Genomic DNA, 13,375 nt, shown 5'->3' on the forward strand with positions numbered 1-13,375 from the left:
CAAAGCAACTCAGATGTTCCCATAAGCTGAGCAGGATTCCATTGGCACCTCTAGGACAGTCCTGCAGCAGGACCATGGTGCTGTGCCACAGCCTTATTCCAAATCAGTGCTGTGCCCTCATAAGGACAGGCTGTATCTTCCAGGGAGCACAGATTCACTAAAACAAATTTTGCATGGGCTTCTGACTCGTAGATGCTTGTGGAAGTTCTAATGTTGATAAAGCACTACTTGGGGTCAGTTTCACTGCAGTCAAACTGGAGAGATTTGCTGGCAGTTCTGTACTGGTTTGAAAGGTTACCTTGCACCAAAAAGGTGGGTGAAGCACCTAAACAATGCCAGGCTTGGTGACGTGGTTGGATGTGTTTTATAACTGCAAACCTGAAATTACTCTGGACTTTAAAGCGCTTCCTAATCTTTTAACAGCTGATCATAGGAGGCCTGGATAAGATAGACCTGAATGACTGGAAGTCCAACACACGCCTAAAGCACTGCATGGCTGACAGCAACATTGTCAAGTGGTTCTGGCAAGCAGTGGAAACGTTTGATGAGGAAAGAAGGGCAAGGCTGCTGCAGTTCGTGACGGGCTCGACGCGTGTCCCACTTCAAGGTTTCAAGGCTTTACAAGGTGACTGATGTGGAGGCTGAGTTAATCTGTGGTTGGAGAAAGGGATAAAAGTGGTGTGGTACTTACAGGCCCCTTGTAAAATATCAGCATATGACTGGATAAGTCAAGCACTTGCAAACTTCAGAGCTTGAGAGCTGTTTTACATTTGTCAGCAGCTCAGCTGCTGCTGAACACTTTGGCTGTTGCTGATAGTGATGGAAGCTGGTGGATCTGTTACTGTGCAGTGCTTTGACTGCTGTCAGTTTTGGCTCGTCAGTCTCCTGCAGCTCTGTGCTCTGAGGTTCAAATCATTCCATGCAAATGTGCACAGGGATATATGGCTGACTAAAGAACTTTTTCATGTGAGAATTGTATTCCCCTCAGGGTTCAGCAACAAACCATTAGGCTTTAAAACAAATTTCTGAAAATTGCAGGTTTTTATCAAAAATGTGGCAGTGTCCTTGGCTGTTCTGATCTCCTGATCACATTCCATTTGTTGGCTGGCAGTAAACTGATGTTCAAAATTAAAATACTAGTTCTGTTTTACAAGGAAAACCTTCATGCACTTAAGTATTTTCATTTTTGATGGTGCAGCTTCATTAATATCAAATTTAGCAGCTTTCCAAAATACCAGTCAGTGAAATGATTGTCACAAACAGCCCTATCTCTTCTGCCATCCCTTCATCAGCTGCAAATATCTCTACAGATTTAGCCTAGGACATACTTAGGCTTGCAGCTGGAGCTGTAATTTCCTCTCTTGCCATTTTATACTCAGCAAAATGTGTGTGTGTGAATGAGGCTTTGTTGAAGTGCATTAACTAGAATGTCTGTCTAAGGTTCTACAGGCGCTGCAGGACCCAGACTGTTTACCATCCATTTAATAGATGCAAACACAGACAACCTTCCAAAAGCTCACACTTGGTAAGATGGAAACACTCTGCTTCCTCTCCCTTTGTCTTGATTTAAAGGAGTCATCTCTGTCCTGGGCAGGGGTTAGGCATGTGATGCACATGGATGACTCCAAGAGTGCTCTGTTAGCTTGGATATATCTCTGCTCTGCAGCAAGCAAAATAATTTGCCTTTCTTAAAGCTTTTCTTCTATACTATCTGTGGTTTTCATTTATTCCAGTGGTGATAATTCTGGGTAGTGAGATGTTTGTAAGTTTATTTCTTTATTTCTTTATTACAAGGAAGTGTTGTCAGATGTCGAATGTTGCAAGCTCATGCTGTTGCTGCAGTATAGGCATAGCCTGAGCCCTTGCACGGAAATCTCACTCCATCAGAGGCAGGAAATGGTGTCAGCAGCAGCAGCAGACTGTCTGCAGGCAGGGCAGGGAGAGGGCTTGCCTGATGTGTTGCTTTTTCTTTGCAAGTCTCCTGCATCTTCCTCTTCCTCCTCCTCATCCCAAACGCTGCCCTATTAAGCTCTGCATTCCTGCTGTAGAAGTAGTTGTTTTTCATCTTGTCTCCTTTGGTCGCTGAGACAGCTGAGAGTTTTTACAATTTCTATCTATGTGTAGCCTCTTCACATTTCTCCCCCAATAAGCACTTCAGATCCATCAGTGTTTTGTTCCTTTCCCTGCAGCTTTAACCGGATCGACATTCCGCCTTATGAGTCATACGAGAAGCTTTATGAGAAGCTGTTGACAGCTGTGGAAGAGACGTGTGGGTTTGCTGTGGAATGAAAAAGCAACCAAAGGAAACAGATGCTAGCTCATGGACCACCAAATCAAAAGCTAGAAGAAGCTTGCTGTGAACTTCCTGCTAAGCTGTCTGAAACATCTGAACTCTGACAACTTAGAGATGAGGCTGTTTCCCTTAGGTCGCTGGTGGATTTGGGGGGGGAGGGTCGGGGCTTTTCTTGGTGGTTCCCAACTCTATTTTCTCCCCTTTGTTACAATAACCCCTTCCCTCTTCTTCTATCCCCCCTGAAATGCAGCCAAATTCAGCATTTGGCTTTGGTTACACAGGATATTCTGCTAGATTTGTAACACATATTGTGATAGGGTCAGTGACCTGTGGGGCTTTTTTAATAGGAGAATCAAAGTGTATTTGAGAATGAGCTTAATTTGCTGAGGACTTAAAACTGGTAGGTGCACCTGGTTAGTCTGTCTTAAATCAAGGTTGAGCCTTTGTAGAATCCAGCAGGTGCAGAGTGTCTGACTGGCACCAGAATTTGCATTGCACATTTTAAACATCTGTTTAAAAAGTAAACTTCTAGCAGAAAATACCTCCATATGAACATTTAACTGAAAGGTAAAGAAATCCAAGTTCTGCCTTAGCAGGAAGCTCCCAATGGAAGCTGTGGCTCACCTTAAGAAAAGTGAAGGAATCTGGGACAGCTTAAACGGTATTGTGTGATTTCTTTTTGGTTGTCCTGGCTGAGTCTAATTGTTTTGCACGTGAAAACAATTCTTTCCTCCAGCAGAATTACTTTCCATCGTTTGTTCAGATATAAGTACCTTGCAGAGAAGCCTTGTGAGGAGGAGACAGAGGATAAAGATCCATTCAATCCCAAAGCTGTGATTTCTGTGCCACTGTTTTACCCAAGATGTGTTTGTGTGACTTTTAATTCTAAGACTCACATGGAAATCACTAAAAGTCAAGTTAACAGAACAAACTCCTGCTTCAAATTTTTTGGCCTTGGGAAAGGTTTATTTGGAGATTGAGGTGAAAGGGGAACTATAGAGTGAATACTTTCTAAATGTTACAGAAAGCTATTGGAACAATTTATGACTTCAGTTACATAGGGATGAAAATTTCTCCAGAGAGCCATAAGGCTATTTTTTCCAATATCTGAAACTAATATTAAAAGGTTTGTTCTCTAACACAGGGGAAACAAAAGCAAATCCAATACCTGAACGTCTTGATTTGAAACACAGGTGTCTGCTAAGGAAGGCAGGAGCCTCCCTTGTAATGGAAAATGTAAACCCCTTCCCTCCAAATTATTATCATTTTGAAATTAAGGGGTTTTCAGGCAAAGATATGAGAAATAGGAATAATGGCTCATTACTAGTATATATAACAAGGCAATAATACAGAAACACTGGCTTAAAGGGACAGAGTCAGGCTAGGAGCTGACACCCTGTTGGTCAGGGTGGTGATGGCAGCCCCAGTTAGTGGTGGCTGCAGTCCTGATGAAGTGATAGATGTGGTTCTGTTGAAGCAGTGATCCTGTAGAAGGGTCTGGTCTTCCTCTGAAGGTCTCCAGTGGTGGTTGTGTAGCTCTTGTCCTCTGGGAATGCGTTAGGTAGGGGCTGCTGTGGTGTTCCAAATCTCAGATTATATCCAGGTAGGAATGCTTGGTTCCTCCCCTGGGTGGAGCATCTCAGCATGGGATGATGTGATTTTGTCAGTCATGCATTGAGGCTCCATGGCCCATTAACAGAAGATAATTCCCCCAGAGGGAGTTAGCAGGGATGTGTCCTGGAAGAGACAAAGAGCACTGCCCCAGTTGGTTTTAACAGATTGTGATGGAATACATACTTTTGGTTACATCTTACATTGTAACCTATGACACTGAATCACTAACATTTTTCCAGTTGGCACACCAAGATGAGACAATATTTTAACAAATAACATGGCTTCAGAGAGACCCAGTTATCTATCAAACATGTCTAAACTTAAGCAGGCTTGCTTGTATAGGATTTTTTTTTCTTTGGCAAGCCTGATTTCTAGAGAGATTCATGACTGAACCACTTAACAGATGTTACATTAATGGAATAGTGCATTGAAATTCAGCTGTGGGTAAGAGACTGTCCTTAGGAGATGTCTACTGGAATACTTCTATTTTGTTTTTTTTATTTAATTGCATTTGGTAATAGCTTTAAACTGTGATAGGACAGAAAGTAGACACTTGTCAAAACCTGGCATCTTTCTCTGTTTTGTTTGTTTGTGGTTTTCTTTTTGCCATTGACCATAATTCTTGTGATTTGTTGTCGGGAGTCGCATTGGAGGTGTAAAATTGTACCATATTGTGAGGTTTGCACAGGGTAGCTAAAGATGCTCATCCTGCAGGACTGTACAGGAGAGGCACGTTCAGCCCCTGTTCTGTAGGGATCTTTTGGCACTTGGAGACCAGTTTCTGCAGTTCTGGTTGTTGGGATGTGCAGCAGTTGGCAGACAGCATCCCTAGAGTCCCAGGCTGAGTAGCAGAGTCCCCACAACCCTGGATTTTCCAAATTGCTTTGAAGTGAAACCTGTTCATAGAGTGTATTTAATCCTTTCAGTACGTTTGAATGTGCAATAAACCAGTCAGATAGGAAAAATGCAAAATGGATTATTGCCCAAAAGCTTTGCATGCAGTCTCATGTGGATTTTTCACTGAAAGAAGTGTAAAAAAACCCCAAAAACCCAGATACTAAAGCCCACCCCTAATAAAAATCCCGTCACACCTGCAGCACAACTGGCTCAGTACAAACCAAGTGAGGTGAAGGGAAAGGCCCCTGATTTGGAGATCTATAGGTCAAGTAGCTTTATGTCAACGACCCAGTTGACATAAGATAGTTCCTAATGTCTTTGCTAGGTCAGTGTTTTATTGAATGCACAAAATAAGAATAGGCAAGGATTGTTGTTTGGAGAAGTCCGTCTGTTTTTTGCTGTATTTTAAAGCCCTTGTCAAGGTACCTCCTCCGTGCTGACAGTAATGAGAATAGGGCACTGTCTTTTAAATTATTTCAGTTCTCTTTTCAACAGCTTCACCACCTCTCCCGTCGTGTTGTCTTTGCAATTTTGTGCCACTTCAGTGACGACAGAGACATTTTTGTCTTGTTCTGTACATGCATTTGAGGCAGGCCTTAAAGCTGGTTGGGTGGATGGAGGAACAGCAAGAAGTGAGGCAGATTGGCTTTGGAGCCATGGGCTGTTTGTTCTTCCTGTGCCCACCTCCAAGGCCAGGGAAGGACAAAATGCCAACAGGAGTTAGCTTGGCTTGAGCCAGTGGCTCTCAGAGGTCTGGGATAACCTCAGCTGTCTGAATTTGTGTGTCCAGTCCCACTCGCTCTGCCAGCACTTGAACTTGGTTGTTATTCTCAAACTTGCCCAAAGAAAACCATGGAGTCCCGTGTTGGTGTTGCCATTCCACGTTCCAGCGCCGAAACTCTTGGGTGTGACCCGAAGGGAAGACGAGGCACAGCGTGGGCGTCACTGCTGTGCCACACAAACCCCTCTGCTGCAGCAGCCCTGCCCTGGGACTGCTCCCCAGCCTCTCCTCTACGCTCAGGGATGTAGGAAACCACCACTCTGCTCGTGTGCTCCAGCAGGAAGAAAGCAGGCTGTTGGATGGATGGGTGTGAGTGTTCTCTTGGGCATTATGTTAGACAGGACCCTGCTCCAAAAAGGCTGCTCCAAGCTCCAGGCGGTGCCATCAGCTCAGCAGTTTGTCCTCAGTTCAGGTGGAGGTGGTTGTAAAATCCAGCAGGTTTTGTAAATTACTGATCCAGCCACCAGGCCCTCTGGAGCCAGTGCCCAGGTTCAGGGCTGTGTGGCACAGCAAATTCCCAGAAACACAGTATGGATCTGGTTTTAATCTGTTCTTTTTTTTTTTTGTTGTTGTCGTTGTTGTTGTTGTTCCTCAACCACTTTATAATGTATTTTTTTAATTTATTATTTTGTAATGTCATGTTTAAGTATTGCTGCTATCCTTGTTATTCTTCACACTGTTTTTATTGCAGATTTATTTTGTGGAAGTTGTACACTAATGTTTCATTTTATGTCTAAATCAAAGTATTTAAGGAAATACTAGTTCTATTTAATGTGGTTATGGAACCAGCTGGAATAAACAGTGATTGTATAGTAGGCTGGACCCAGGAGGTCATGTTCATTTTTGTTACATATGCAATAAACTCACAACTTTAAACTCTTGGTAGCTACTGTTTTGTTTGTTAAAATATTTGTGGGAATCAGAGGAAAAGAGAGGACAAAGTATCGAAATGCAACTGATTTAGCAGCTCTATAAGGATTGCCCAGATGAAAGTCCTCCTCTGCAGGGAGAATACTTTGTTTCAATAATTCACGTTAATCTTTTTCCCCTCTTGTCTCATTATTTGTCCTGATACTTTTCCAAAACCTCAGATTGCAGAAAAATTATAATCTCCCCCTTAATGAAAGCTGGAGAAAGATTCACTGATGTTGATGAATCCTTGCTTTCCTGTTTGTTTGGGTTTTTTTCCCTAATTACTGCTGCTTTGCAGGTGGAGAAGGACAGGAGAAAGTCCGAGGAGGGTGCTTAGCGTTGGTGTGTGCTGCAGCACTGGAAGCTGGGGTTTCTTCTGGCCATAATTCAGTTTAATAAATAAAAAGGAAGGAGTGCAAATAAAATGCTTTTTATTCTTTGAGTAATTTTACAGTATGAACAAATGCTGCAGCCCACCCCTCGTGTCAGCCAGCAGCAGGGCCTGAACGATTTCATTACCTGGAGCAGGAAATAGTGTCAGTCCTTCAGTGCTCTGCCACACACTGACACCACTGTTTTCTTTAATAACGACTTTTTGTGAAGTTTTCTTGATTTCTGCTTTCCTTTTGGTGCTAAGAGAGAGGAGGATCCTTGTAGCCTGCTCCAGGGGGATCCCGTGCAGGGGTCCCGGACCCCCTTCCCCATTGCTGAGCCCCCAAAAAAGTTCAGTTCTGCCCTCCCTCCCCATTGCTGACCCCCCAAAGTTCAGTTCTGCCCCCCCTTCCCCATTGCTGACCCCCCAAAGTTCAGTTCTGCCCCCCTTCCCCATTGCTGACCCCCCAAAGTTCAGTTCTGCCCCCCTTCCCCATTGCTGACCCCCCAAAGTTCAGTTCTGCCCCCCCCGGCTCCGCCCCTCACGCACGTGCGGCCCTGGCCCCGCCCCCTCCCCCGGGAGCACCGCCCGCCCGGCAGGGGGCGTCCCGCGCCGCTGCCCGTCCGCCCCCTGTGTCTCTATGGTAGGTTGGCCGGGCCGGGCCCGCTCGCGCCGCCCGTCCCCGCGCGCCGCTCTGTCCCTCCCTGGCCGTGTCTCTATGGTGCGGGGCGGCGCGGTCACGTGGCGCGGGCCGGGCGGAAGCGGCGGGAGCGGCGGTTAAATGAAGCGGGGCCGGAGGGGCAGCGGGGCCGCTGAGTGCCGGGGTGACCCCTCCGTCCCGCGGAGCCGGTGAGTGCCGGGACAGCCCTGCCGCCCCTCGGGGCGTCCCTGGGCCTCGCCGGACCCCTCGCTGCGGGGTCGGGCGCTGCTCCCGGCTGGGCCTGTCCTCAGGGACCGGTCGTTCTCCCCCCTCTCCCCGCGTCTCCTCAGGGCCCGGTGTCCGTTCCGTCCGTTCCTCTTTCCCTGCGTCCCTTCAGGGCCGGTCCTTCCCCTCTCTTGCCGTCAGGGACGGGTTGTTCCCCCGTAGCGCTTCCCTTCAGGGACGGGTCCCTCGCGTCGCCGTCCCCGTGTCCGTCCTCCCGTCCCCCTCCACGTTCATTTAGAGCCGAGTCCTTCCTCCTCGCTCTCCCTCAGGATCGAGGACACCGCCTCCCCCTCCGGCTCCCCTCAGGACTGGATCCTTTCCCTCCATCCCCTCAGGGCCGCTTCCCTTCTCCCCATTCCCGGGGCCAGGGGGTCCCTTCACCGCCCCTGTATCCCCCGCAGCCCCGAGGGACAGCCGCGGACAGGCGCTGCTCCCGGGGGCTCCTCACGGCTGTGCCGGGTACCCCGGGCCGGGGGTTTGGAGTCGGGGATAAGCCGGAGCTGGTGGGCAGAGGAGGGTAAAAGATATTTCTCTTCTGACCCCTGTTCAGTGTGGGAGCACTCGGTGCTGTTGGGACATCTCGACATTTCAGGTATCTGCTGTGGGAGCTGCTGCAGGAAAGAAACCCCAAACACAGCTGTCCTCGGAGCTGAGGGATCAGTGTAAGAGATACTCCTCTTCCTCCTCTTCTTTCCCTTCTCTATTGATCCAAGTGCCAGCCAGCCGTGGTAGAGCACAGCCTGGAAGTGTTAATGTACACCGCGTTTATGGAATGAGTTTTTCTGCCCCTGGAGCTGACCTTGTTCCCCCAGACGGCTGGAGGCAGGTTGGGATCCCACCCAAGTCTGAGGCTAAAGAGCTGTGGGGAACTCCAGCGTGTGTGTGAAAGAGGAGTGTGAGCTGGCCCGGGGCAGTGCTTTGGGGTGGGCAAAATGTGGATTGGCTTAAAGAGTCATCCCATGGATCCCCGGCTTTGCAGCTGTGCTGGCTGGAGCCCTGGGTGGGTAACAGCTGCTTGCACCTGCCAGCCCAGCCTGGGGAGTTTTTCCTTTCATCTCACCTGTGCTTTATGGCCTGGAGTGTTGTCTTTGAGTGTCCTCCAATATTTTACTTTAGAATCTTACTGACAGATGCTTAGAACAGTTTTCATAGAAATAAGTTTAGTTGTTGATGTTTCTGTTCAGTTTCTTATGGTTTGGTCACTGTCCTGAGATCTCTGATGCTTTGAAAGAGAAGAGCTGATATTGCTGCTGTGCACTTTTATTTCCATAATTCAGGCATGGTGCTGAAGGACTAAAGCTTGATGTCCATGTGCTTTTCAGAGTATTCCCTCTTGTGTTTCTTTCCCTATGGAACAGCATTGCTTCAGGCAGGAGTTCTAGAGGATGCCTTGGTGGCTGAGAGGCACAGCCAGGCCCTATGACCTGTGGGCAGATCTCTGCTTCTCTATTCTGTCTCTGTGGAGGTTGATTCCTCTTTTGAACCATCTCTGCTCTCCCACCTGATGCACTTTAGAGCTCTTGCAGGTTTCCAGTGGTAGCAGTGGAGGGAAAGGCAGGTGTCCCCCATCAGGCATTCAGACTGGCCTTTGCAGGCTCAGCTAATGTGGCCTCTCCTGCTTTCAGAGAGGTTGGCATGAGGGTTTTTCCTCCAGCAACCTGTTTGGAAGGTGAGGCAGGAAATCTGAGACCCATCATTCTACAGATCCAAATCTTGAGCAGCTTCTGGTACATCCCTGAACAGGTACAGGGCCTGTGCAGCTCAAACCATGTGGTAGAACCCACTTTGTTTAGGACTAGGAGGATTCCAGGCACAGCTTTTAATTCCAGAACTCTGGGATTTACAGCTTTAATATGTGCTTTTAATTTCTAGATGAATGCTGTGCAAAAATTCCACTGCCTTACATCAGGCTTTCTGCAATTGTAAACATGTTAATAGATTTCATGTGCTGGGTGTCTTGGTGGTGTGACTGCATGTTAATAAACAATCATCTTGACAGGAGTTTGTGCCTGGAACACCAAGACTTGGGAAGGGACTCGGACAGATTTCCTGAAGATCTGTAGACATTCAGCCTGCTTGGAGGTGCTGCATTGTGCTAACAGGCTTTCTTCCATCTCTTTTTCTTGCTTCCTAGGATGTTTTCCTTCTGGTTGGCCTGGCTGCAGGCAGTCAGGGCAGGAACAGCAGTTCCTAGAAGGGCACTTGGGGCAGGTGTTCCTGGTGATAAGGTGCAGTCTGGATTCCAGCAGGGTGCTGGCAGCCTGTTCCTGGCCTGGAGTTTCAGGAGCTGCCTCGGAAATCCAAATTCCGGGGTAGACCAGTGCTTTGTCTGCCTGAGAATGCAGTGGGCGTTCCTGCTGCTGGCAAGGCTTGTGCTTTGAAATTGGACACAAATCACTGAAAAGTCCTGTGGCAAGAATAGGTGGGGCAAACAGACAATTCCAGCGCAGCTGGAGAGAGGCAGGAAGCATTTCCCAGGGGCCAGGAGCTGATTAGCAACCTGGAGTAGCACAAACCCAAGTGCAAGAGACGTGGAGCCCTTCGGGTGTTGTTTAGTGCCTGCTGGAAGAAGCTCCCATTCATTAATTTGGAATGGGTGTCTTATTTTTATTTATATCTTTCTAAAGCCATTGTGAGTGGTTTGCTGTGTCTGAGCGCCAGCAGTGCTGGGTGTTGGGGCTTGCCACTGGCTGCATTCTTTCTGGGACAGTCAGAACTGCAGCACTAATTCCTCTCTCCAATTGAAAGTTTGGAGTTGGTTTTTTTGTTTGTTTTGTTCTTTTCCAATGGATTTGATCTGGAGATATTTTAAGACTCCCTTTAAATTATTGAATTTGGACATCATTGTAACTGCTTAAAGATGAGGGATTAATAGTCTCCAAAGCCTGTGTGTGCACTGAAGTGATGGTGGGGTTTAGAGCTGCTTCATGTAACTGGGATTGCTCCCAGTGGGACAGGTGCCTTTGTAAATACAGCAGAAGGTGTGAAACACACAGCTGCCTGGGACAGCAGCTGTCTCCCTGGAGATAAGGTCATTTGTGTACAGGCTGGGAGTTCCTGTGTTTGAAATGCAGCTGAATAATGGGCTGGCCAACATTATTCCAGAGTAGTTTTGTTTTTAAGGAGGTTACTGGAAGTGGGAGATGTGGGAAACTGGGGAGGGGTAGGCAGAGGAAACAGGAAAAGAGGGGGGGAAAAAGCCACTTAGCAGTGTCCTGGTGGCTCAAGTAAGTTATCCTTGTCAAAGCATTAAGATGAGAGATAATAGGGAGTGTCTCACTGAGCTGGGATAATCTCATTCTCACCAGCCTTCATGTCACTTTTATAGAATTTCAAGTTTATTTTGGACTATCTCGGGAGTGATGTTTTTCCTCTGGGTCAGCGCTTAAGGGCTTGCAATAGTTTTAAATTCATAACAATCCTTGAGAAAGCTTAATTCCTGAGGATGGGAAATGATATTCCTTCTGAATGACACCTCTCTCCTAATTACCAGCCCTGCTGTGGTTCCCTGCCTGTGTTCATGAGGGGAACTGTCAGTGCCTGATTAAGTGGAAAAACCATTGGGCTTTAGGGAAGGATTTCTCCGTGGGGCAGCTGCTACCCCGAGCCATGCAGTGTTCCTGACCCAGGTCAGCAGGAATTGAAATTAAATGTGTGGATTCCTCTCTGGCTTTAGGGTGCCCCACTCCTGTGCTGATGCTGGTGGTGTCCAGCTGCTCCCAGGGTGAGCTTTGGAGCTGTGGTTGCCCCTTGTAATGAGAAGCGAGGTTGATGGGCTGAAATAAAACTGGGAGTGTTTGTGGGTGGCAGAGTGGCCTGAAATGTTTTCAGTGGTGTTGCTCCCTCAGCCTGCTCTCCCCTGCAAGGAGGCCAAGCTACTGTTTGCATTATTCAGAGAAACATTTGGATGGGATCTGTAGAGGCATCACGTGATGCTGCTCTGCAGTACACGGTGGTCGGGATCTGCACTAGCTGGAATCTCTTTTTGGGTGAATATAAGAATGAAAAATGGCCTCAAGAAATATGTTTTGTCCAAAGCACTCCTTGCACAAGGCTTCTGTACTGCTTTATCCAGACTGACATGCTCTTACCAAGCTGTGGGCACTGCTCCTGTTATTCCTTGGAGGAAAGCAGGCAGGGGTTGGCTTTTTGCAGCCCCTGCAAAACCAGAGCAAGGAACAGATTTACACTTCCACTTCCAAATCCCACCCCAAAGACATGATGTGTTTTTGTGTGATGGATGGGGAAGGAAAACCTCTCCCTGATGCTTCTTGCAGATGATTTTTTGCCTGAAGGCCAATCTTGGAAGGAGCACTGGCCCACGTACCCCTGGCAAGTACAAGCTCTGTTGGGCAAACACATTTCAGGGGGTTGGCAGAGAGAAGGGACAGCAGTGCTGACAAGCTGCCTGCAGCACAGCCACGATGCTGCTGAGGACTTTCCTCCTTTCCCTGCTCTGCTGTCATGTGCTGAAATGCAATTTGAGGGAGATGACAGCAGCAGCATAATGGGGAGGCAGGAAAAGCAGCTCTTTCTTTCCTTTCAGGAAACCAGCAGGGTAGGGCATTTAATGCCTCCTGTGCTGCTGGGATTTCCAGCTACAGATGAGCAAGACCTGGGAGCAGTAACTTGGCTCATGTAAATAGTTCCTTGTAGATTGTTAGAGCAGAATCCTTTTAGTGGAGCTTCATTGTGTATCAACTGGGAGGTGCCCTTGGATCTGCCCAGACCAGCTCACAGGCTGGAAGCACCTCTGCCTTGGACACAGTGTTTGTGTTTATTTAGCAATTTGTGGCTGTTTTTACTGATCCTCCAGCCCAGGTAGTTAAATAATCTGTCTGATAGTGCAGCACCCAGGAAGAGAATTTCTGTTCTGCTGTGAGGACTCACCCAGTGTTGGACACAAATGTGTTGACCAAGGGTGGGCACAGGATTCACTGCCTGAAAAAGTCTGTCATTAAGTGCTCTGAGTGCAGCCTGTAACCCCCTGGCTGTGGCCTGTGGTGGCTTTTGCAGTCCTGTGTCTGTGAAATGTTGGTTTGCCTTGGGATGGGTGGTACAGTCTCATTAATCTACAGGAGAGTTAACATGCAGCTCTTCTTTTCTCCCTTTTTAGCTCATCATTCATTCTTTGTGAACTTTAGTAGTCTCAGAAGGGATTCATGCTGGATGTGGAGCATCTCTAAATCCAGCCACCATCTAATTTCACTATTTTCTGTTCTGATACAGTAGTATTTACCTCAAATGCAGCCTCTTTTCTGCTATTTTAACATACTCAAACTGCACAGTGGCCACTGCCACGTGATGTGGGTGAAGTCAGGCTGGACAACTGTCATGAGCCTGGAAGGCTGCCCTGGGTTTTCACTGCTGGGAGCTTGCTGGGCTGGAATTGGCTGCAAGGCCACACGTGGCTGTAAACAAAACTAAACCCAGTTTTACAAAGGCTGTTGCTGCCTGTCTGGAAAATCTTTTGACAAGTGGTCATCTGTGCTGCTGGAGCAGTAGGGAGGTAGTTGCAGTTCTTCTGTGGCAATGCTCCTCCTGCAGCAGTTGTTGGGTGCAAGAAGCTGCTTATTTTTT

General features: G+C 47.6%; 2 protein-coding genes across 6 annotated transcripts in view; both read left to right on the forward strand.

Moving 5' to 3' along the window:
* The window catches only part of SMURF1 (SMAD specific E3 ubiquitin protein ligase 1), a 45,868-nt gene extending 39,407 nt beyond the window's left edge, over positions 1 to 6,461 (forward strand). For 2 of the 4 annotated variants that reach the window (XM_071443894.1, XM_071443896.1), the window contains exons 16-18: positions 424 to 625; positions 1,441 to 1,525; positions 2,190 to 6,461. In XM_071443894.1, the coding sequence (XP_071299995.1) occupies positions 424 to 625; positions 1,441 to 1,525; positions 2,190 to 2,289 (387 nt within the window). In that variant the 3' untranslated portion in view covers positions 2,290 to 6,461. The remainder of the gene's footprint in view (positions 1 to 423; positions 626 to 1,440; positions 1,526 to 2,189) is intronic. The other 2 variants (XM_071443895.1, XM_071443897.1) reach the window with 1 other exon arrangement.
* Positions 6,462 to 7,518: 1,057 nt separating this feature from the next.
* Positions 7,519 to 13,375, forward strand: part of RNF216 (ring finger protein 216) — a 76,537-nt gene continuing 70,680 nt past the window's right edge. The window contains exons 1-2 of one of the 2 annotated variants that reach the window (XM_071443901.1): positions 7,519 to 7,719; positions 8,346 to 8,457. The gene's annotated coding sequence lies outside the window, so the exon portion shown is untranslated. The remainder of the gene's footprint in view (positions 7,720 to 8,345; positions 8,458 to 13,375) is intronic. The other variant, XM_071443902.1, reaches the window with a different exon arrangement.

This window comes from Agelaius tricolor, unplaced genomic scaffold (genome assembly GCF_023055355.1).
Source record: "Agelaius tricolor isolate 1412-34295 unplaced genomic scaffold, bAgeTri1.0.p SCAF_19, whole genome shotgun sequence".
NCBI classification, from domain to species: domain Eukaryota; kingdom Metazoa; phylum Chordata; class Aves; order Passeriformes; family Icteridae; genus Agelaius; species Agelaius tricolor.